Raw genomic sequence first — 22,297 nt, 5'->3', positions numbered from 1 at the left:
TGCTATACATTATGTTCAGCTGAGCATTAAACTGTTCTACATAAACAGGTTAACATCAATCTTCAAGTTTAAATGTCCTGTTAGAATAAAAATGTTTTTGTCACCATAGAAACATGTCACACAGCAGTAATTTCTTGCTGCAGTCAGTTAATTGTACCCTCCTACACCCACCTTTGTAGAACAGTCATAATTTATTTTATCTGCATGTATGTTGTCAAATTGTGCGTGTGTATGTGTATAGTGCTCGGCACGTAAATAAGATTTTGATGTAGCTGCTTCAGGCTATTGGACCATGAGGTGAGGTCTTCCAGAGCCCTAAATGATTTTAAATGGTGAATGACAGAAGAATTCACCATCCTGCATATATTAGCTCCATATTGTATGAATTTGTGATTTATTTTCTTTCAGAGAAGTTGAATCATTGGTCTTGGAAAACAAAGAAAGGATACCAGTGGATTAGTGGAGCATGTTTTCCAATGGAAGGAAAAAGCATTAATGATGCAACAAAGCAGACATTTTCCCTGCTGCAAGGTATTTCCTTAATCCTTTTTTATTTCAATGGTATGCTTCCAGTCAGTCTCAGAAGTTAGAATAATTTGTTAATTCTGCAAAAGAGACCTTAGAGAACATTTCCACCCAAATCGTTTTAGAACACTGCATTACAACTAGCAGGATTATGGGCAAATGTTTGAAAAATGCCACTGTCCTCAGCACCACAGCAAGTATACATGTGTGTCATTGTGCTAAGATGAAAACTTGGCCTGTTACCAGCAGAAAGTCATTACTTTGGGAAAAATAGGCTATATGCAATGATGTACGTGACGAAGAAAACGAACATCATGGGGCAGGATGTCAGAAATGCTCCATCCATCAATATTGGCGACCACGCTCTGGAAGTGGTTCAAGAGTTCACCTACCTAGGCTCAACTATCACCAGTAACCTGTCTCTAGATGCAGAAATCAACAAGCGCATGGGTAAGGCTTCCACTGCTATGTCCAGACTGGCCAAGAGAGTGTGGGAAAATGGCGCACTGACACGGAACACAAAAGTCCGAGTGTATCAGGCCTGTGTCCTCAGTACCTTGCTCTACGGCAGCGAGGCCTGGACAATGTATGCCAGCCAAGAGCGACGTCTCAATTCATTCCATCTTCGCTGCCTTCGGAGAATACTTGGCATCAGGTGGCAGGACTATATCTCCAACACAGAAGTCCTTGAAGCGGCCAACACCCCCAGCTTATACACACTACTGAGTCAGCGGCGCTTGAGATGGCTTGGCCATGTGAGCCGCATGGAAGATGGCAGGATCCCCAAAGACACATTGTACAGCGAGCTCGCCACTGGTATCAGACCCACCGGCCGTCCATGTCTCCGTTATAAAGACGTCTGCAAACGCGACATGAAATCGTGTGACATTGATCACAAGTCGTGGGAGTCAGTTGCCAGCATTCGCCAGAGCTGGCGGGCAGCCATAAAGACAGGGCTAAATTGTGGCGAGTCGAAGAGACTTAGTAGTTGGCAGGAAAAAAGACAGAGGCGCAAGGGGAGAGCCAACTGTGCAACAGCCCCAACAAACAAATTTCTCTGCAGCACCTGTGGAAGAGCCTGTCACTCCAGAATTGGCCTTTATAGCCACTCTAGGCGCTGCTTCACAAACCACTGACCACCTCCAGGCGCGTATCCATTGTCTCTCGAGATAAGGAGGCCCAAAAGAAGAAGAAGAAGAAAGAAGAACGTGACAAAGGTAGATATATTGGAACACTTTGAACAAGGCTTATACATCCTGATGGAGCTTATCCTTCTTTTGTTATGCATTGTAGAATAAAGGTAATTCTAATCACATTCTGGGATGTAGGGTAAAAATGCTGTTAACTCATAGAGTCAAGAATCATTGTGGCACAGAAGGAGGCCATTCAGCCCATTGAGTCCATGCCAGCTCTCTGTAGAGCACTCCAGTCAGTCTCATTCCCCCACTCTATCCCCATAGCCCTGTAAGTTTATTTTCCTCAAGTGCCAATCCAGTTTCCTTTTGAAATCACTGACTGTCTCTGCTTCTACCATCCTCATAAGCAGCGAGTTCCAGGTCATTACCACTTGCTGTGTTAAAAGTTCTTCCTCACATACCCCTAGTCCTTGCACCATCAGCTAATGGGGAAAGCTTTTCTTTGTCTACCTTATCTAAACCTGTCATAATCTAGTACACTTCTAACAGATCTCCACTCATCCTCCTTTTCTCCAAGGAGAACAACTCCAGTTTCTCCAAGCTAACATTGTAGCTAAATTCCCTCATCCCTGGAACCATTCTGGTAAATCTCCTTTGCACCTTATCAAGGACCTTGACATCCTTTCTTAAAATCCATATAGACAACATCCACTGCTTTCCCTTCATCAACCTTCTCTGTTACTTCATCATAAAATTCAATTAAATTAGTCAAACATGATCTGTCTTTTACAAATCTGTGTTGGCTCTCCTTAATTAACTCAACCTTCTCCATGTGCCTGGTTAATTTTTTCTCTGATTATTGTTTCTAAAACCTAAACTGACCAACCTGCAGTTACCAGGAATGTTCTTACACCCTTCCTTGAACAAGGGTATGACAGTTAGCACTTGCCAATCCTCTTGACAGCTATTCCCCCCCCCCCACCGTACCTAGGGAAAATTGGAAGATTATGGCAAGCCGTTCCACTATTTTCACCCCCATTTCCCTTGGCAACCTGGGATGATAACCATCCGAATCAGGTGACTTAACAACTCTGAGCATAGCCAGCCTTTCCAGTACACCCTGACCTATCAATTTTCACTCCAGTCATTACCTCTACAATCTCTGCTTTTACTGATATTTTGTCAGCATCCTCTTCCTTAGTAAACACCAATACAAAATACTTATTAAGTATTCTAGCCTTGCCCTGTGCCTCTAAGCATATACCTCATTCTATTCTCATTTGTCTCTTTTGCCAGTCTTATTTTCCTCTTCATTTCCCCTCTTAACTTATTGTATTTGGCCTGGTTATCACTTGAAACATTCACCTGACATGAATCATGCACTCTCTTTTTTTTTGTTTCATCATATTCTCTTTCTCCCTCATCTTCCAAGGAGCCTTGGCTTTGGTTCCCATGTGTTTCCCTCTTTTTGCAATGTACCTAGCCTCTAACTGAAACATTTCTTCCTTAAAGATCACCCATTGTTCCATTACAGTTTTTCCTGTCAAACTTTGGTTCCATTTTACCCTGGCTAGATCCCTCTCAACACATTGAAGTTAGCCCTCTTCCAATTTAGAAGCTATACTTTAGATTGTTCATCTCCATTACTAATCTAAATCTCATGATACGATGATCACTCTTACCCAAGTGTTCTCACACAGACACTTGGTCCACTTGGCCCACCTAATTCTCCAGCACCAGATCCAGCAATGTCTCCTCCTTAGTTGGACTGGGAACATACTAGTCAAGGAAGTTCTCCTGAACCCATTTCAGAAATTCTTTCCCCCTCCTTTCCCTTGACTCTAACATTATTACAATCTATATTAGAGTTATTAACATCTCACAGTAGCACCACTTCTACTGTTCTTAATCATCTCTGTGATTTCCCTGCAGATTTGCTCCTCTATCTCTCTCTCACTATTTCGAGGCCTACAGACTATTCTCCTCCCCCCCCCCCACTCCCCCGCCACTCCCACATAGTATGTTCATACCCTTTTAGCTTCGCAATTCTAACCAAATGGATTCTGACCTTGCACCCTCAAGGGCATCCTCTCTTTCCAACACTACAATGTCTTCCCTAATCAGTACTGCCACCCACTTCCCTTTTTTCCTTCCCTACTTTTTCTGAACATTTTGTATCCTTGAATTTTAAGCACACAGTCCTCAGAATTTGTAAGCCATGTTTCCATTATTGCCACTACATCATATTCCAACACAGCTATTTGCCCTTATATCTCATCAATCTTATTCACCACGTTTTGTGCATTTATGTACATGCATTTTAAACCTGTCTTTGTATTCCTCGTAGACCTTCTTAGTCTGAATAAAAGAAAATAGAGCCACCATGCTGTGATGACAGCATCCTCTTCAAGGATGCCAAAATTTACTTTTACAGCATAATGAAATAAAGATGCACATACCCATAAATACATTCTACATTTGCAGCAGTTTTCTCCAATAGCAGCGTTCATTTTCCTACATAAATGTTTTAACATCACTGAGCAATTGAGTAGCACACTTTCTAAATCAGAACAGAAATAGGAAGGAAATGTAAGGGTGAGAGTTCCTTCAGAATATATTAATGTAAAACTTTTAGTTGTTTGGTTGAAAGATGATTACTTTTTGTTTTGTTATAGTGGAGTTGGAAATGAAAGAGTACAAGTTATCGGATGTCATTCTGCTTCACCTGTACGTGAAGAACATGAGTGACTTTGGTGTCATAAATTCAATCTATCAGTCCTATTTCAATCAAAGCCCACCTGCAAGGTAATATATCAGGTATATTGCAAAACGCCCATTTTGACTGCTTAATTTTTCTGTTTCACAGACATGAATATTCTTAGAATGCAAAATATTTGGCAAGGTGTGAGAGAAACAACTATTTAATTTTCTAAATTATCCTTAAAACTGACATGCATTCATATGTACTGATTTCTGAGCTAATCCTTATAAAATAGGCAATAAAATATTTTACTCTTGCTTATAATGGCACATAATAGTTTTTCAAACTATCTTGAAAAAAAGCAGGATCAAGGTTAACCTAACCTCTTTTTGTCAGAAGAGAAGAACCAGGTTTATCAAAGTTGTTACGACCGAGGTGGGTGGAGTGCACTGTCCTTTCTAGTTCCAATTCTCCACAGGTCACAACATATATTTAAATGTTTACCCAGTTACCGACGCGGTCAGTCATATATTCTACGCTTTATTCCAGAATAAAATACACCAACCAAGTTTCTTTAATATACAACAAAATGATCAGTTTATTATCTAATAAGACTTATCCAGTAACGAAGCAAAGCATTAACACTGTTTGAAATATGGAAGTTCCCTTTTTAAATTTCCCACACACATACTTACATACACTGTGAAAAAATACAGAAATTCTCTCTGAAGAAGTCTGTTACAAAAAAAAAACTTTGGCCAAATATTTGCTAATTCCCGAAGAAAAAAAATAAGATATGGAAGGAAGTCAGTTGTCCCTTTTGGTCTGGCGTCCAGGTATATGAAGACGAGTCACTGGGATCTTTTCTAACGCAGTTCTTTTCAGGCGGTGTTGAGAATTAATCTGACAGGTTTTTCCAGCTTCTCAGAGGGATTTTAGCTGTCCCACACTAGATCTTCGCAGGCTTTCTTTAAAGAGGTAGAGAAAGAGGTGGGCTGTGTGGTTTTTCCTTGGCAGGCAAAATGCTAACTGTCTTCAAAACAGTTCACACCCCAAACATAAAGTCAACCTCCAGGGCCTCCATAAACCTTGATATGTGGCTTCTCTGTAGACATCTTCCTAGGTCACCAGGGTTTCTGTTGTTTATTGTGCTTAAAGTACATGATTTCCAGCACAGGTTGTTTTCAAACATCTCAAGTGTTCTTTCAGTGAACTTGGTTTAAAGAAAACACATCCATGGAATCTTTTCAGTTTTAACACAAGTCCTCAAAAAAAAATGAAAAATGGAAGTACTTTCGTAACAAAGTACAGGTTGTAATGTTTGATCCTGTCCTAAAGAAGGGCACAATATTTAAATTAATCATAATTATCGAACAATCTGTATTATTTGTCGTCCTTACTGTTCCTGTAGCACCAGCAGAAAAAATCTGGTTTTCATCCCAATTTGATTTTCCAAGTTTATAAGGAGTCCAGTAATGCCTATTTGAATAATCTTACCTCTATTCATCAGAACCCTGTATTAGTTGTCATTTCAGACTTTCTGAATCTGTACAGGCCCAAACACATCTAACTGACTTTTTATAGAAATACTCTTCTGGAAGGAAAGCTCTATTTCTTCAGGAAAGTATAAGTTTTCTCCCAACTTAGAATCATGGGCTTTGGTATGTTACGAGAGTGCTTCTATTTTTTTGTAAAATGTTTTTTAAGGACTTATAGTTGAATTATGGACACTGATTCACCTGGAATCTTGAGATGCTGAATTTTGTGTTTTTTTTTTAAAGAAGTCACCTGAAGGTTCCTGGACTTGGCTTGTAAACAAGTCTTACTGGAAGGCACCTGTCTGGATATTCACCCAGCAGGGGTTGTTTCTTGACTTGCAAAGAGGTGACAGACTAAGATTTATTGAGGTCAGGAGGCTTGACTTCTGGAATGTTTTTAGTTTCAAATTGAATTGTTACAACAGCCAGTTGGTTTATGCCTGCCCAAGAAGAAGACCCAGCTCATCCCACTATCTTGAAACAAAATTCTGCATTCAGTGTGTCAGTTTCCTATTTCCAACTGTATTTGAAGAAACCCTGTGTATCAAATGTCTGGGAACTGAAACCCTTGATGCCGCATTTCTGCTGTAAGACCTATCTGAGGCCTCTGTAGCTGCATTTCTTGGAAAGCCTACCCAAACTGATCTTCAACATCACCTGGAAAGAACTGTTTTAAAGATTCTAGTGACAGCTGTCTGTAAGCATTTGGGACACCAAAACAAAGGACATCTTTCCGTACCTTCTTTTCAACCTAAGTGTTTTTTTCTTCTGTTTTCTTTGTAGCAGCGCTATAAACAAAAATCCCTTTTACTTTCCAGTTAACCGGTGTGTATGTGGGTGTATGAGGGGCTAAGATAAATAAGCGGCTTTAATATTTCAATCTGTGTGTGTCTGTTTTACTTCTTTATTGGTTAAGACTTATTTTATAATAAACTGATAATTTTGTTGTAAATTGAGTATGTGGTTGACCATATCGGTAAGTGGGAAAATTTAAATATATGTTGTGACCTGTGGAGAAGTGGGACGAGAATAAACAGTTCACTGCTCCCACCTCAGTCGTACCAAATAGTAGCATAAGAGCTGTGCACCCGATTTTAATGCAAAAAAGGACTTATTAGTTTATCCTTTCCTGTAACCAAAAGCAAATTTCCTCCTAAGGATCTGGAAAGGAAGGTATTGAATGGTTAGGGGTATTTTCTGATCTCTTTAAGCTCAGGTATTTGATTACTTCTAGTTAATAAAGGCTGCTGTAAGCTTGAACGCTTCAAAACGTCATGGCGTAATAATTAGCACAATAAAGATTGAAGTTAGATACTCATCATGTAGTCTTGGTACTTGTTCTGCTATAATCCAAAAACTGGGTGGTTGTTGGTCGGCACAGACTCGGTGGGCCGAAGGGCCTGTTTCAGTGCTGTATCTCTGTATGTATGTATGTATGTATGACCATGAAGCACGATTCTGTTCAGTGGGATGTGAGCCAGATCCTGCATGTCTTCAAATGTTTAGTCCTGAACTCTCCCAATTATATTGCTTGTGTTTAAATTCGTTTTCCTGGTGACATCACTTATACTAGCAAAGTTGATAAGCTGGGTGGAGAAGGCGGCTTCAGTATTTTCAAAAGCAAGGTGGTGTTTAATTGTGTACTTGCTCTCTCACTGTCTCTCACCATAAATTCTACCTAATCTGAGTGAATTTCTACTTTTGATTTATCAGAGAGGTCAAACCCAAACACAGGTTTTGACTAATAACTCTCAAGTTAATACTTGTGATGTGAGTCTCGCACACAGTTGCAATGTGATTATGGACTCCAATTTATGTGGACAATGTTTCATGTTAAGAATGTGGTTTTGATTTGTGATCAGAATATTGGCTCTGATCTGTTTCCAGAAAGTGGGTGCTGAATTGTGATGAGAAATTCAATTGTGATTCATGAGTTGAATGTGGGCACTGATAGGTGATCAGAATGTGGGATCTATTTGTTTATCAGAAGATGACTGTGATTTGTGAACAGAATATGATTCCAAATTTGAGATCACAGTGTTGGCAATTATCCATGATCAGAATGTGGACTGTGATTTGTGATTAGAGCGTGGGCTGCGATTTGGGATTCGAGCGTGGGCTGCGATTGGGGATTCAAGCGTGGGCTGCGATTTGGGATTCGAGCGTGGGCTGCGATTTGGGATTCGAGCGTGGGCTGCGATTTGGGATTCGAGCGTGGGCTGCGGTTTGGGATTCGAGCGTGGGCTGCGATTTGGGATTCGAGCGTGGGCTGCGGTTTGGGATTCGAGCGTGGGCTGCGATTTGGGATTCGAGCGTGGGCTGCGGTTTGGGATTCGAGCGTGGGCTGCGATTTGGGATTCGAGCGTGGGCTGCGGTTTGGGATTCGAGCGTGGGCTGCGATTTGGGATTCGAGCGTGGGCTGCGGTTTGGGATTCGAGCGTGAGCTGCGATTTGGGATTCGAGCGTGGGCTGCGGTTTGGGATTCGAGCGTGGGCTGCGATTTGGGATTCGAGCGTGGGCTGCGGTTTGGGATTCGCGCGTGGGCTGTGGTATGTGACGAGAGCGTGGGCTGTGGTTTGGGATTCGAGCGTGGGCTGTGGTATGTGACGAGAGCGTGGGCTGTGGTTTGGGATTCGAGCGTGGGCTGTGGTATGTGACGAGAGCGTGGGCTGTGGTTTGGGATTCGAGCGTGGGCTGTGGTATGTGACGAGAGCGTGGGCTGTGGTCTGGGATTCGAGCGTGGGCTGTGGTATGTGACGAGAGCGTGGGCTGTGGTCTGGGATTCGAGCGTGGGCTGTGGTATGTGACGAGAGCGTGGGCTGTGGTCTGGGATTCGAGCGTGGGCTGTGGTATGTGACGAGAGCGTGGGCTGTGGTTTGGGATTCGAGCGTGGGCTGTGGTATGTGACGAGAGCGTGGGCTGTGGTCTGGGATTCGAGCGTGGGCTGTGGTATGTGACGAGAGCGTGGGCTGTGGTTTGGGATTCGAGCGTGGGCTGTGGTATGTGACGAGAGCGTGGGCTGTGGTCTGGGATTCGAGCGTGGGCTATGGTTTGGGATTCGAGCGTGGGCTGTGGTATGTGACGAGAGTGTGGGCTGCGGTTTGTTTGTGATATTCTTGGGAAGAAAGTAATAGAAGGGGAAGATAGCACCCTTGCCCCTGCTTTTAGAACATGGATTCCTTTTATTATTATTTCAGACTCCCTCTGCTGGTATATTTCTATATGGTAGCCTTAACTGGACAAAATGCACTATGCAATTCCCAATACGCTACATCCCTCCCCTTTTGAGTAAATGAGAGGCATAGCATGTTTCAATGGTTTGTTTCCAAAAGAGTAAACTACAAACTTAAGCATAACTTGAAGATTCAACTTCACCAATAACACTACTACATATTCTAACTTTTGTATTAATTTAACAATGCACTCAGTCATATACAATGAGATGAAAGATTTGCTCCCCAACTGACAACAGTTCGCTTCGTAACATATTCACTTAAGTACGGTAGACATTTTCTCTCACGAGTTGGATATCGTCTGACATTAGGCGTGGTCTGATTTAACTCAGCAACATCTTTGAAGAAGAACATGTTGAAATCAGATTCAATGCTTACGAATGTTGTTTTCAGTATATTGAAGAATGATGCGTTTCATGTGATGATTTGCGAACTGCACTTTGCAGTGATCCTTTTATGTTTGTCACAATGAATGGTTGGATGTCATAAGGGGTTGTTTGCTTGATCATCGCGTTTCAAAAGAACTTTATCTCCTGGCTTTAGCAGTGTAGCTCTGAATTTCATGTTTCGCTCTGCATTTACTTCAATTCGATCCTTCTGTTCTCAATTGCTTTTGCGTACATATCGATCATTTGCTCCATGGGGTAGCTCAGGAAGATGTGCACATAGGATGTGGAAAAATGAGTGTAGCTGGAGGTTTTCCAGTAGTTGAGTGAGGAGTCGCTTTGTAATTACGAAGAAAGCGATACAACTTTTGCTTCCACATCTTGTCTCAGCTGTAGCCGTACGTATCACTTTTTTCAAGGTATGCATAAATCTCTCGACTTCTCCATTAGCTCTTGGCCAACGGGGAGTGATTTTTCATTGAGTGAAACCTAGATAGTTCACAAATTTACTGAATTCATCAATATTGAATGGGAGGGTCCATTGTCACTTCTCAACGTTTGAGCGACGCCAAACAAGGCAAAGATCTGGTCAAGTTTTGATTTGACTGCTTTTGTTGAAGTTGACATAACTAATTCCATTGGGAATCTGCTGTAGTTGTCAGTGATAACAAGCATGTGTTCATTAGTGGGTAAGTCTGTGAAATCATGCTAACTTCAATCCATGGTCCTTCAGGTTGTTCAGACATCTTGAGAGGATCACAAGGATTTGACATTGTGTTTGCTTACATGGCAAACACTGATTGATTTGTGCTCTACAATGCAGTCAATTCCTGGGAACCATACCTTTTCGCTAAGGAGTTATTTGGCTTTGGAAATTCCCTGGTGACCTTCATGTGCTATATCGACGACACATTCCCTCAGTGAGTGTGGAATGACCATACAGTTTCTGCAGAACATGGGATCAGATGTGGTTGTAAGGGTGAGCTCATTTCGAACATTGTGAAGACCTTGTATTGCGTGAGCAATTCGTTTGTAGATGCTCTCTCGATCATGTCTTTCCAATTTCCTGATTCCACAGCCATCATACATGGGTGCAACTCCTCATCTTGTTTTGTTGCTGCTTTGGCGTCAGCTTGTTTAGTAACTTTGGCACCACATATAGGCTTATGTAATTAGAATGTTGTTTGGCATCCTTTTCCTCACGACTAGTAGTACTGACTGTTGGCATCGAATGTCACAAAAGATAGTCCGTTGTGTTGAGCTTGCCTGGCTAACACTCAACATGGGACTCGTACTCTTATAGTATGAGTGTCCAGTGCTCTATTCGAGTAGATGGTTTGCTATGTGGATTTTGAACAAGCTTATTAGGGGTCTATGATCAGTTATTACTTCAAACTTGTTTCCAGACAAGTAGAGACGAGAGTGTAAGATGCACCAAGCGATTGAGAGTGCTTCTTTCTCTGTTTGTGAATAATGTTGCTCTGTGGTCGTTAGTGATCTGCTAGCCATCACGATTGATGGGTTATCTGTCTTGTCTTTCTGTACAAGAACTGCACCTAAGCCAACCAGGCTTGCATCCACAGCTAGCTGAGCGATTTTCTCTGGGTCGAAATAGGCATTTGTGCAACTTGCTGACAACCGTCATTTGATCTGGTGTACCGCCTGTTTGTGAAATTTAGTCTACTTCTACTTGGAGGTCTCTTTTGTCAGATCACAGGGAGAAGATAATGTAGCGAGGTCAGGAATGAAGCGACTACAGTACGTGATGAGTCCTAGCAGACTCCAGACTATCTGCACGTTTGTAGGATCTGCAGTGTTTGCAGTGGCTTCAATTTTCCATGGATCTGGTGAAACTCCTCCACCGCTGAACACATGACCGAAGAATTCCAATCTGTTTTCATTGAACAAGCACTTGCCTTTGTTCAAGGTGAAGTTACATTCTCTGAGACATTGTAGGCATTCATGTCGGTGTGCTTTGAGTTCACTTTCAGTGCGAAACCTGCCATCATGCCTTCAAAATGTCACAGCCACTTTTGACAACATGGGAATACAGATGATGCTTCCGAATCCACATCATAAGGTAGTAGATTGGACAAAGACAACACCATCTTGATCAGTAACGCAGTGATAATGTGTGATCAGTGATCCAAGATCTTGTTCCTTTCAAAGAAAAATGTAGCTTTAATAATCCGAGATTTTGATTGGATGGTTATTTTGTTGAGATGAGGGTATGTGTTTATACACTGTGCAAGCAAATCCTGAGCTGGAGTGCCTCCTGCATCTAACACAGCCTCAGTTTGTTCTCTAAATCTCCAATTTAAAATGCTGTCTGCAGAGAGTAGACAAACACCTTCCAAAAGCTTCATACGTGAAAGCAATGATTCCTATTTTTCACCATCCTCGTTGCCATTGTGATGTTCTTGGGAAAGATGGTATGATTCAGCCAGAGTAAGAGGCAAAATGTGCTTTTAAAATATCAAAGTGATTCCTGACAATGCAGAGCCTGCGCAGAGCGATCACGGACATCATTAATGTGTGCAAACATTTGCCAGCTTGCTAATATGAATGCACGCGTGTGTGCGCTGACGTCACCACGGAAAGGTGTCCTCAGCCGATCACCGGCTCCATTCCCCCGAACAGTATCCCGCTCCCTCCCGCCATTCCCGCTTCAATCGCTGCTTGCAATTTCCTGCTCCATCCTATCCTGCCTCGCCACTGCCTTCCCTGAATCATTCGCTCCCGCCCTCGCCACTTCCCCCCCCCCCCCCCCACTCAGCCACTCGCTTCCGCTCTCGCCGCTTGCCCCCAACCCTCCGCCTCCCAGCCACTCGCTGCAGGCCTCGCCACTTCCCCACTCAGCCACTCGCTCCCAGCCTCGTCTCTTCCCCCTTTGGCCGATCGCTCCCCACTGCACCACCCGGAGAAGTGGCGGTGAGCGGAGAACGAGCCACCGAAGCGGCAAGGCAGGGAGCAAGTGACCAAGGGGTGACGGGGCGACGTGGGAGCCAATGACCAAGAAGAGAGAAGCGGAAAGACCTGGAGAAAGTGACCATGGAGGGGGTGTGGGGAAGCAGGGAACCAGCAGCCAAGGTGTGGAAGCAGCACGGGCGGGAGCAAGTGGCTGAGGGAAGGCAACAGCAAGGTAGGGAGTGATCGGCCGAAGGGGGAAGTGACAAGGCCGGGAGCAAGTGGCCAAGGGGGGAAGTGGTGAAGCGGGCAGTGAGCGGCGAGCAGACGGGCAAGGCAGGGAGCGGCGAAGAGAAGCAGGAGGAAACGGGGTACTGTTGGGGATGGAATGAAGGCGGCGATCGCAGCCACTGTGGAGATTTGGGTTTAGGGCTGCGTTTGCTTTTTGTGACAAATTGAGCAGCGCCATCTTTATTACTGGCCGCTGCCTGAGACGTGCAGACAGTGATGTTTCAGTGGATGAGGCTGCATTTGCACATGTGCCAGTGCTGCACCACCTAGTGTTGCGTTGTCAGCAAATGCAGCTTTTTTTTGCTGAGTTCAGCAATAGGTAATTCTTGTTCTCCAGTTATTTACATAAACTAGCCTTTTATTATTATTCCAGACTCCCTCCGCTGGTATATTTGTGTATGGTAGACTTAAATGGACAAAATGCACAATGCAATTCTCCATACACCTGCATGGTGATTAGAATGTAGGCTGTGATTGGTGATTAGCATGTGGCCACTGATTGGTGATCCAAATTTGGGCTTTGTTCCCTAATCCGAATTTGACCTGATTTGTTGTGAAATGTTGGTTGTCATTTGTGATCAGATTAGATTTAGATTAGAGATACAGCACTGAAACAGGCCCTTCGGCCCACCGAGTCTGTGCCGAACATCAACCACCCATTTATACTAATCCTACACTAATCCCATATTCCTACCAAGCATCCCCACCTATTCCTACCAAACATCCCCACCTATTCCTATATTTCCCTACCACCTACCTATACTAGTGACAATTTATAATGGCCAATTTACCTATCAACCTGCAAGTCTTTTGGCTTGTGGGAGGAAACCGGAGCACCCGGAGAAAACCCACGCAGACACAGGGAGAACTTGCAAACTCCACACAGGCAGTACCCGGAATCGAACCCGGGTCCCTGGAGCTGTGAGGCTGCGGTGCTAACCACTGCGCCACTGTGCCGCCACATCAGATTGTGGGCTCTGATTTATGATGTGAATGTAGGGTCGCAGTTGTAACTGGATTTGGGCTCTGATTTCTTCACACAAAGGGTGGTAGAAGGTTGGAATTCTCTTCCAAAAATGCTAGATCAATTGTTAATTTTAAAATCAAGGTTGATAGATTTTTGTCAAGCGATATGGGCCAAAGGGGGGGTATGTGGATTTAGGTCACAGATCTGCCACGATCTTACTGAATGGCGAAATAGGCTTGCGGAGCTAAATGACTCCTGTTCCTAGGTTCCTAAGTCCAATTAGTAATTCTGAAAACTGCCCAAACAATATTACAAAAGCAAAGTACTGCAGATGCTGGAAATCTGGAAAAGAAACACAGAATGTTGGAAATACTCAGCTTGTTAGGGAGAATCTGTAGAGGGAGAAACAGAGTTAACATTGCTTTTATTGCTAATATTGCTTTTGTTGACTGCAGGGGTTGAGCTAGTTAAGATAAACCTGACTTGTCTATGATTGGTGCATAAAAGGTAATATTTTGCAGAAAGAATGGGGATTTTTGTTTGACTTTGCCAGAAGACCGGCTTAATCTGTAGTTTATATTTTTACCTAACTGTATAATTTGAACTAGATATCTCAGCAGAGACTAGATTTAATCCTGTTGTTCTGCTGAGTACAGCAATAGGTAATTCTTGTTCTCCAGTTATTTCCATAAACTAGCCTAAGCTTTGCTGAATTGCCCTTTCCTCCTTTATGATCAAGAATCTAGATTGAGGTAGAGAAAGAATTCTTGACCAGAATTTTTAGAATGCTATCGCAAATTAATCTATTTTCATCCCAATCCCCTCAGATGCTATACTGCACTTGAATTCATGCCATTGTATGTTAACGGAGGTGATAGCCTCTTTGTTTCACTTTCTATCTGCTGTCTCCCCAACCTGCAACTTTTCTTGTGCTCATAAACTTATTTGTTTTTAGCTTTACAGCTGTAGATGATTTAGCTGTAGATGATGCGTTTTGTGCTCGACATATTAAAGTTATTTCTTCATACTCTGTAAAGCTTGCATGGCAGTCCAGTGCTGTTTGGTTTTATTTTGGTGATGAGGTGTTCAAATCTTTATTTAGTCATCGTAGGTTTTCTTTATTCAGCGACTTACTGGTACTTATTTCTGCAGCTGTGAACTAACAAATTTTGTGTAACTGTAGCACTGTTTTTCCTAGGTGGCTGATGTTGCCTTTGAGCAATTAGGACAGAAGTTTCTGAGATAAGGGCAAAATACTGCAGATGCTGGAACTCTGAAATAAGAACAGGAAGTGCCAGAAATACCGATGAAGGGTTGCAAACCTGAAATGTTAACTCTGTTTCTCTACACAGATGCTACCAGACCTGCTGAGTATTTCCAGCACTTTCTATTCTCATTTCAGAAGTTTCTGAGAGTTTGTTCTCTATATAGAAAAGTTTGAAACCTCTTTTCCAAATGAATATGGATAAATTAGTTGCAATTTATTTTTTTGAAACCACGCAACTAAAGTTGTATAGTGCATCTAACATAGAAAAACATCCTAAAAAGCTGAACAGAGGTATTAGGGGAAAATAATAATATGGCAAAATTGAAAAAAGTATATATTCATTATAAATATGAAGAGAAACACAGTCACAGATGATCTACAAACGACGTGCATTTTGAAGTAATAATTAGTTCTCGATATTTGGTTGAATTATCGCAGGTTCTAAATTAAGTTAGCTCTTAACAGGGAGGGGAAGAAAATGAAAGAGTGAATCATCCCAGAAAAATGTCTCTAACCAAGTGAAAGTGTCAAAAGTTGAAATGGTTAAGTTATTCTAAGTTATTCCCTTATGTTTTTCTAGGGTTTGTGTGGAAGCCCCATTACCTGATGGGGTACCACTTCAAATTGATTGCCTTGTACACAAGAATGAGTTAACTTCACAGGATACAATCAAACAGCAAAAGGAGGTTATGCACGTTCAGAGTATTTCACACTGGGCCCCTGCTAACATAGGACCTTACAGTCAGTCAGTCAAGGTAAGCAGTGATGGTGGTTAAGCACTGATTAGGTAAGCAAGGAATATTCTTCCTGTCCTAACTTACACTAGTTAAGACCTGTATCATTTTTGATCTTAATAAGTACCTACTCTTCAGAATATCTGTTATGTTGTAATGGCAAACTCAGTACATAAGGAAGTGAGATGTTTTATCAACGTCTCAACTCCGGTAGCTAATTACCATAGTAGCCTGTGGCTAATGATGTTCCTGTAGGGAGGTGAGTACTACTGCTGACTATGTTAGAAACCACAAGAGAAAATCATATGTTGTTGTAGTCGTGTGTATTGTGCTGAAAACAAGACTGATGCATTAATGCAAAATAACCATTTTAGTCACAGCATGTTAATAACATTTAAGTGATTTGAGTCATGAAAATTGATTCAAAGCATCATATTTCTAATATGTAAAATTATATGCTGCGATAGCAATGGAGGTATTTATCGACAGCTGTAACAACTGTCACCTGTTTGGTGCTATAATCTGCTGCAGGCAGCTGTAGGTACCTGGAGGCAGAAACCTTTTAGTTCTGTTAATAAAGCCCATCTAAGTGGCAGAATCACCAGTGGGCTGATTTTCTACTTTAAAGAATGCTGCCCCTTTTGCTTGTCCTCCCCACACTGTTGTGCCTTGAGTCATAGTATGTTATTTACTAAAAAGCTCTTCTTAAAATAAAGTGAAATAAAGTACCAGATTTTTATTTAAGTATCAGTTGTTGCTAAATGTGGTAACAGTTTTGCAATGTCGATTAATTTCCATTATAAACTGGAATGAAACTACAAAAAGCCCATTCAGGACTCTTAAGCATACATCTGGGAGAGACCTAATTCTCTTTGAATGGGCAGGGTTTCAGACCCAGAAGCTTGAGGTGAAAGAATTTCTACAGTACATCATCCAGTCTTTGAGAAGTGAGACCATCTTTGTATTTTACAATGAAAATGATAGAATAATGATTTTTATATTTTAGTAATCGCCGGCGAACATTTTGCCTAAAGCCTTGGTCATAAATATTGTTGGGGATTATAATTTATAGCTCATTAAGTTTTGCTGTTGAGTACTTTAGTCACATTTTTTTTAAATATTTGTTCCCCTTTGATAGTCAATAAAATTGATGAGATAAATTACGAACTCTTATTGACAACAAAGCTGATGATTGGTAAGAATAGTGCTACATAGAATAAAATTCTGACTTAGTCAGGAAAGCGATCAGTTTAATTTGCCAGCAGAAATGTCTTTCTCCGTTCTCAGTAGAAGATAATTAACCGAAGATCAGCAGAACTGAGTATGAGGAGGGTTATAAGGTTTTGTGCTGAAATACTGTACTGTGTGTACAGATCAATTAGGACGCTTAACTTCATTTATAGTACGACAAAATTAATCCCATAAAAATGAGTGATCTCAGAGGAGTCAGTTGTCAGCTTCTGGCAGGATCACTTTGCCATAATCTATTAAAAAGTGGCTTTTATCAAGGCTTGCCTTTGTCATATTTTATGGATTTTTTTCATAAACACTGCCTATACTTCATAAATGTCTCAATTTTCTAGTCTATTAACATTACTTCAAAAGTAGTTGATAAAAAGACAGTGCATGCATGAAATAATACACCAATAATTTGAGGTGCTAGAGGCAATAACAGTGGTTAACATCTTCACATGGCTTGTGAAGTAAAACAGCACAAGAATATATAACACAATGCGTATTGACTAAAAGGAGTAATCAAATTAATAGTAAACTGTAAGGATATCTATTTCTTGTGAACTATAAAATATTTTTAGTGTTACTGAAATATGTTTATAAAAATAGTTTTTTTTAAACTGATCAGCTAGTGCAAACTTAATCACATATCTTAAAATGTTAGCTATTAGAAAATGATTCTCAAAGTGGACATTTTACTAAACTTTAGTGCAAATGCCAGTGTGAGATAGAATGCAAGTATTTGTGGCTGTGTTGGATCCTTTCTAGAGAAACGAGGGGCTTCTATTAAGGAAGTGTTTTTTTTAAATGAACAAACAACTCTGTTCCAATTATTTTGTGTCAGTTATTTTGTTCCATTTAAAAAGCTACATTACCTAGCTCATTACTGCAGCAGAAATCAAAAATATACACAAATAAAATTCCTATGAAATTGTTAAGAGACTGTACAAGTTGTTTATAGACCTTATCAACAGCAAGTGGTGCCAAGGCTATTTACATTTTCTGTTCTGCAGAGTAGTCTTGCAACATATGTCACATCAGTACTAACCAATGCAGAAGTGATGTGATTGTTCATTTTTCAAAAGATTTTGACTTTGTATTGTGTGCATCAAGTGATAAAAATGTGTGACAGATGAAAAATCATTAAAAAACTACACATGCTGTGGCTGATATTGATTTGAAATGGGTGTAAATCACTACCAACCTAAAGTGCAAAAGATAGATGTTGTGCCAAAGAGTTGTAACTTTTTTGAAAAGTTGAAATTTGTTTTGATTTTATTTGGAGGTATTTGAAGAGAATGGTATCAGGTGTGAGAAGACAGATGGATGAACAATAAGACATTAGAAGTCATGCCGCATTTAGTGATGACAATGCGCAGGCATGTATAGAAATATAAAGACGTTACAACGCAATACAGGCCGTTTGGCCGTGTCGGTGTTGACACTCCATGCAAGCATATGGTCATAATTATGTTGACCTGCTCTGTTACAAATCCCTTCACCCACTTTTCCTTAGTCTACCGATATAATCAGGGCGGCACAGTGGCGTAGTGGTTAGCACTGCAGCCTCACAGCTCCAGGGACCCGGGTTCGATTCCGGGTACTGCCTGTGTGGAGTTTGCAAGTTCTCCCTGTGTCTGCGTGGGTTTTCTCCGGGTGCTCCGGTTTCCTCCCACAAGCCAAAAGACTTGCAAGTTGGTAGGTAAATTGGCCTTCATAAATTGTCACTAATATAGGTAGGTGGTAGGGAAATATAGCGTCAGGTGGGGGATGTTTGGTAGGAATATGGGATTAGTGTAGGATTAGTATAACTGGGTGGTTGATGGTCGGCACAGACTCGGTGGGCCGAAGGGCCTGTTTCAGTGCTGTATCTCTAATCTAATCTAATCTAATAATCTAATCTTGAATGTTGACATAGTTTCTGCCTCAACCATTAATACTTGAATTGAATTCTACTGCCTCACAAGTCTGTGTGAAGATGTTTCTTCTGTTCTAAGTCCCTTGCATTTAATGTTATATCTATTGCCCCTTATTCTATATCCTTAACTACTGGAAACAGTCTGTTTCTGTCTACCCCGTCCCATCCTTTTATAATTAGAAACACCTCAATCATAATCTGAGTTGTTATACTGAAAAAAGCTCTATGTGCATTGAGCAGCTGCAAATCTAAAAAAAAATTGAGTCATTAGAACACTAAAATTTCTAGATAGATACTGTTTCATTTATGCAGCTAAGAAACAATAATATATTCATAGGAACAGTTCACCTCTTCTTCCAGCTCAGCCACATATTATTTTAATAAACTCTTCTTCCATTTCATTCAGTTCTGTTATGTAGCTCACTATTTCATAATTTAAGAAAGGATTGTTCTCAGGGTTGAGGCAACATCAGCAACGTCAAATTTATTGTATGTTCTTACTTGCTCCAAAGAAGTGTTGGTGGGCTGCCTTCTTGTATCTCTGCAGCCCTTGTGGTGGTGATGCTTCGTAGAATTGTTCTTATAACTGAGTGGCTTGCTAGGCCGCTTCAGGTGGCATAACTCATCAACCACATAGCATGGGACTAGAAATACAGCTGCAGCAATATTGTAGTCAAATTGCCATAGGTTAAGGTTATATTGAAGGACAAAGGACCATATTAGTTTTGCAATCACTATGGTATGTTTCAAAGTTAATCCTTACAGTTTTCAAGAAGTCACTGTTGTTGACATCTTATGTTGCACTCAGAATCTCTTAGGTTAAAATAACATTTAAATTGGAACTATTTGATCAGTCTCTAGCAGGAAAATTGTGATTCCAAGCTGGTGTTCCATTTACCTGCTGAAGGATTCAGAATTTCATCTAAGCTGAGACTAAACAGATCATGTCTAATGCTGTAGAGCACCGTATTGTATTCAAATAGCTAAATATTGGCTTTGGGCTACAGTTTGGGTTTAATAAAAATGATGCTGCAGCATTTACTCTGAGGCAAAAATGTTTTAGTAGATGGAAAAGATCAGACAATCAACAGGACAAGGTAGCCTTTCTCTGTACTGAACGGCAGTATGAAAAGACTCTATCATCAGATTGTCAGAGAACTGAGATTAGCTACATGTTGCATAATTCTCAGACATCTAGGCCCACCCACTATTCCTGCTTCAAAAGGGTGGTGTCGCATGATATACACCTGCAGATTGAACAGAATTCTTGAGCTCAAATGTCAATAAAAAATGAGGTCACATCACAAAATTTCCATCTAAGGGTTAAAAAAGGTTTGATTTTAACTCCCCTCTCCCTGGCAAAAAACAGGTTTGGGGTAGTAAAGGAGACAGTTAAGGTGGAGCTTGGGCTGGAGACTTAACCAGTCCTTTCCTGCCTAATCTGGCAGACTGCAATGTTAAGTGCAGGTGGCAAGGACACCTGCCCCAAGCAGGTGTGATCCTTGTTAACTTCGCAGATTGGACTCAGAGATGTCATCGAGGCCCAATCTGCTGTTTTAACCTGAGGCTTGAGCAGGGGAGCAATAGTCGCTTCCCCGCTATGCGTGAGCTGCTGGCAACAGGGGCCAGAGCCAGAAGAGGTGCATTTTTACATTTTCTATTCAGTTGTTTTGAGTGCCAGGAGGAGCAGGCATGCTCTCCCGAGCCCCACAAGAAAACTTTGGATCTCCGTTGCTGTGGGATTCCTCATCTGAAACACTTACTTTGTGCCAAGGACCTTTTCTCCAGGGTGCCCAGTGATGGCCTCTTGCCACCTCATTTTAATGATCAGGCTGTTTTGGTCAGGGGGTTGGCAAGCAGCATATTATTGATGCCCAGCCAGAGCTCCCAGACAATCCAGCTGCTCGCTTTGCCATGTTTCTGCCCAGGAGTTAAAAAATCAAACCTAATCAGTCAAATCAGAAATTGAAGATTCTCTTTCAAAAACATGGTCCTGAAGAACAAACAATCCTTATGGTATAGCCGCTGAAGTTGTTAAAGTTTAAACCAAGAAACTAGCTGCCCTGTGGCTTACCCATTTCAGTTGCATTTGTGAGCTGATATTGTCTCATCCATGTGGAAAACATCAAACCTTTTGCCTATCCACAAAAAATTGGACCCGAGTAATTACAAACCATTATCTCTGCTGCCCACGTCATTAAACCTTATGGAAACCAAAGTGATTGAAAAGCTCTTAACATCAATCTGCTATTTGTCACTAATATGGTTTCAGAGTGATTGATTTTTGATCTCTCAATCTAACGGTGCAGAAATCAAAGAATTTTATTACCCAACTAAATCAGATTAATACCTCTCAACATTTCCAAAACTTTCATTTGGTTATGACATCCCCACCTCATTTAGAGGCTGGCCTCATGTCACTTATCTAGTGAATTACTAAATATGTAACTTCCTGGGAGAGCACAAACATTGCAGCATCTTAAAGGGATGAATGCTACACAGGTACAAGACTTTTACAGGGACCCCTAGCCCCACTCTGTTATATGTTTTGTTAGTAAGCTGTTGGATGTCATGAAAAATCTGTCTACTTTGGTGATGAGACCACGGTCTAAAGAATGATTAACTCCCAATCTGAAAGGCAAGCACGGTGGAATCAGTACAAACCAGAGTGGGACACTGGATGGATAAAAGATGTATTGCCTTTATTGCTGAACTGACAAGGACCGTGTATCTCTTTTGCGAAAGATTTATCTTATTGCTCAGGCTTCTGTATATACGCACACAGACAAACAGGTTGCAAATTGGTCAGTTACAAACATTCAGCATCTTAGCTTAGTAATAAGATGAAATCTGCAGAGGTATAACCAATGGCAAAGAGTGCTGGAAAAGGAAAATGAGAATCCTTTGAAGGCTCAACAGTAATACTAGCTCCAGTGTCTGTATGATTACATGTGCCCAGAGATGAAATCATGTGCACCAGTTTGGCAGGTTACAAAGAGAATTCATCTTTTGTTCCTGTACTCAGCCCAGTCCAAAGCCATAGACTGCATTGATCCCTGAAGGAGAATAGTTTACAGAGAGAGAAATAGTATTAACATTTCAGGTCGATGACCTTTCATCAGAATGGCCCTTGACCTTAAACGTTAACACAGTTTCTTTCTCTGCAAACGCTGACGGAGTTTCTTATTGGCTCCAGTATTTTCTGTTTTTATTTCAGATTTCCAACATCTGCAGCATTTTCCTTTTGTTCTAGCATTTTAACAGATAAGTTAGCAACATGAGAGTTGCAAGCCCTTAAGAAAGGGTTACATGTTCATGCCAGCAAACAAAAATTATAGCATGTTTACTTCTTGACATGTTGTATCACTCCAAAAAGTCTGTGCATGGTCCAAGTGACAAATTTCCATACAATGTCTCTTGCTTGCAGCACTCTCTCCCATTAACATTGTCTGGAATGTTGT

At 41.3% G+C, this 22,297-nt stretch overlaps 1 protein-coding gene across 6 annotated transcripts in view; it reads left to right on the top strand.

Moving 5' to 3' along the window:
* The window catches only part of dph6 (diphthamine biosynthesis 6), a 391,285-nt gene that overhangs the window by 228,858 nt on the left and 140,130 nt on the right, over nt 1-22,297 (top strand). For all 6 annotated transcript variants that reach the window (XR_010975725.1, XM_068039383.1, XM_068039384.1 and 3 more), the window contains 3 exons: nt 409-531; nt 4,337-4,466; nt 15,532-15,706. Coding sequence is in view for 5 of the 6 variants with exons in the window: in XM_068039383.1 (XP_067895484.1) it covers nt 409-531; nt 4,337-4,466; nt 15,532-15,706 (428 nt within the window). In the remaining variant the exon portion in view is untranslated. The remainder of the gene's footprint in view (nt 1-408; nt 532-4,336; nt 4,467-15,531; nt 15,707-22,297) is intronic.

The sequence above is a fragment of the Heterodontus francisci genome, chromosome 9 (assembly GCF_036365525.1).
Source record: "Heterodontus francisci isolate sHetFra1 chromosome 9, sHetFra1.hap1, whole genome shotgun sequence".
In the NCBI taxonomy this organism is placed as follows: Eukaryota; Metazoa; Chordata; class Chondrichthyes; order Heterodontiformes; family Heterodontidae; genus Heterodontus; species Heterodontus francisci.
Note: the sequence above shows the minus strand (reverse complement) of the source record. Positions and strands in the feature narration are given on the sequence as shown.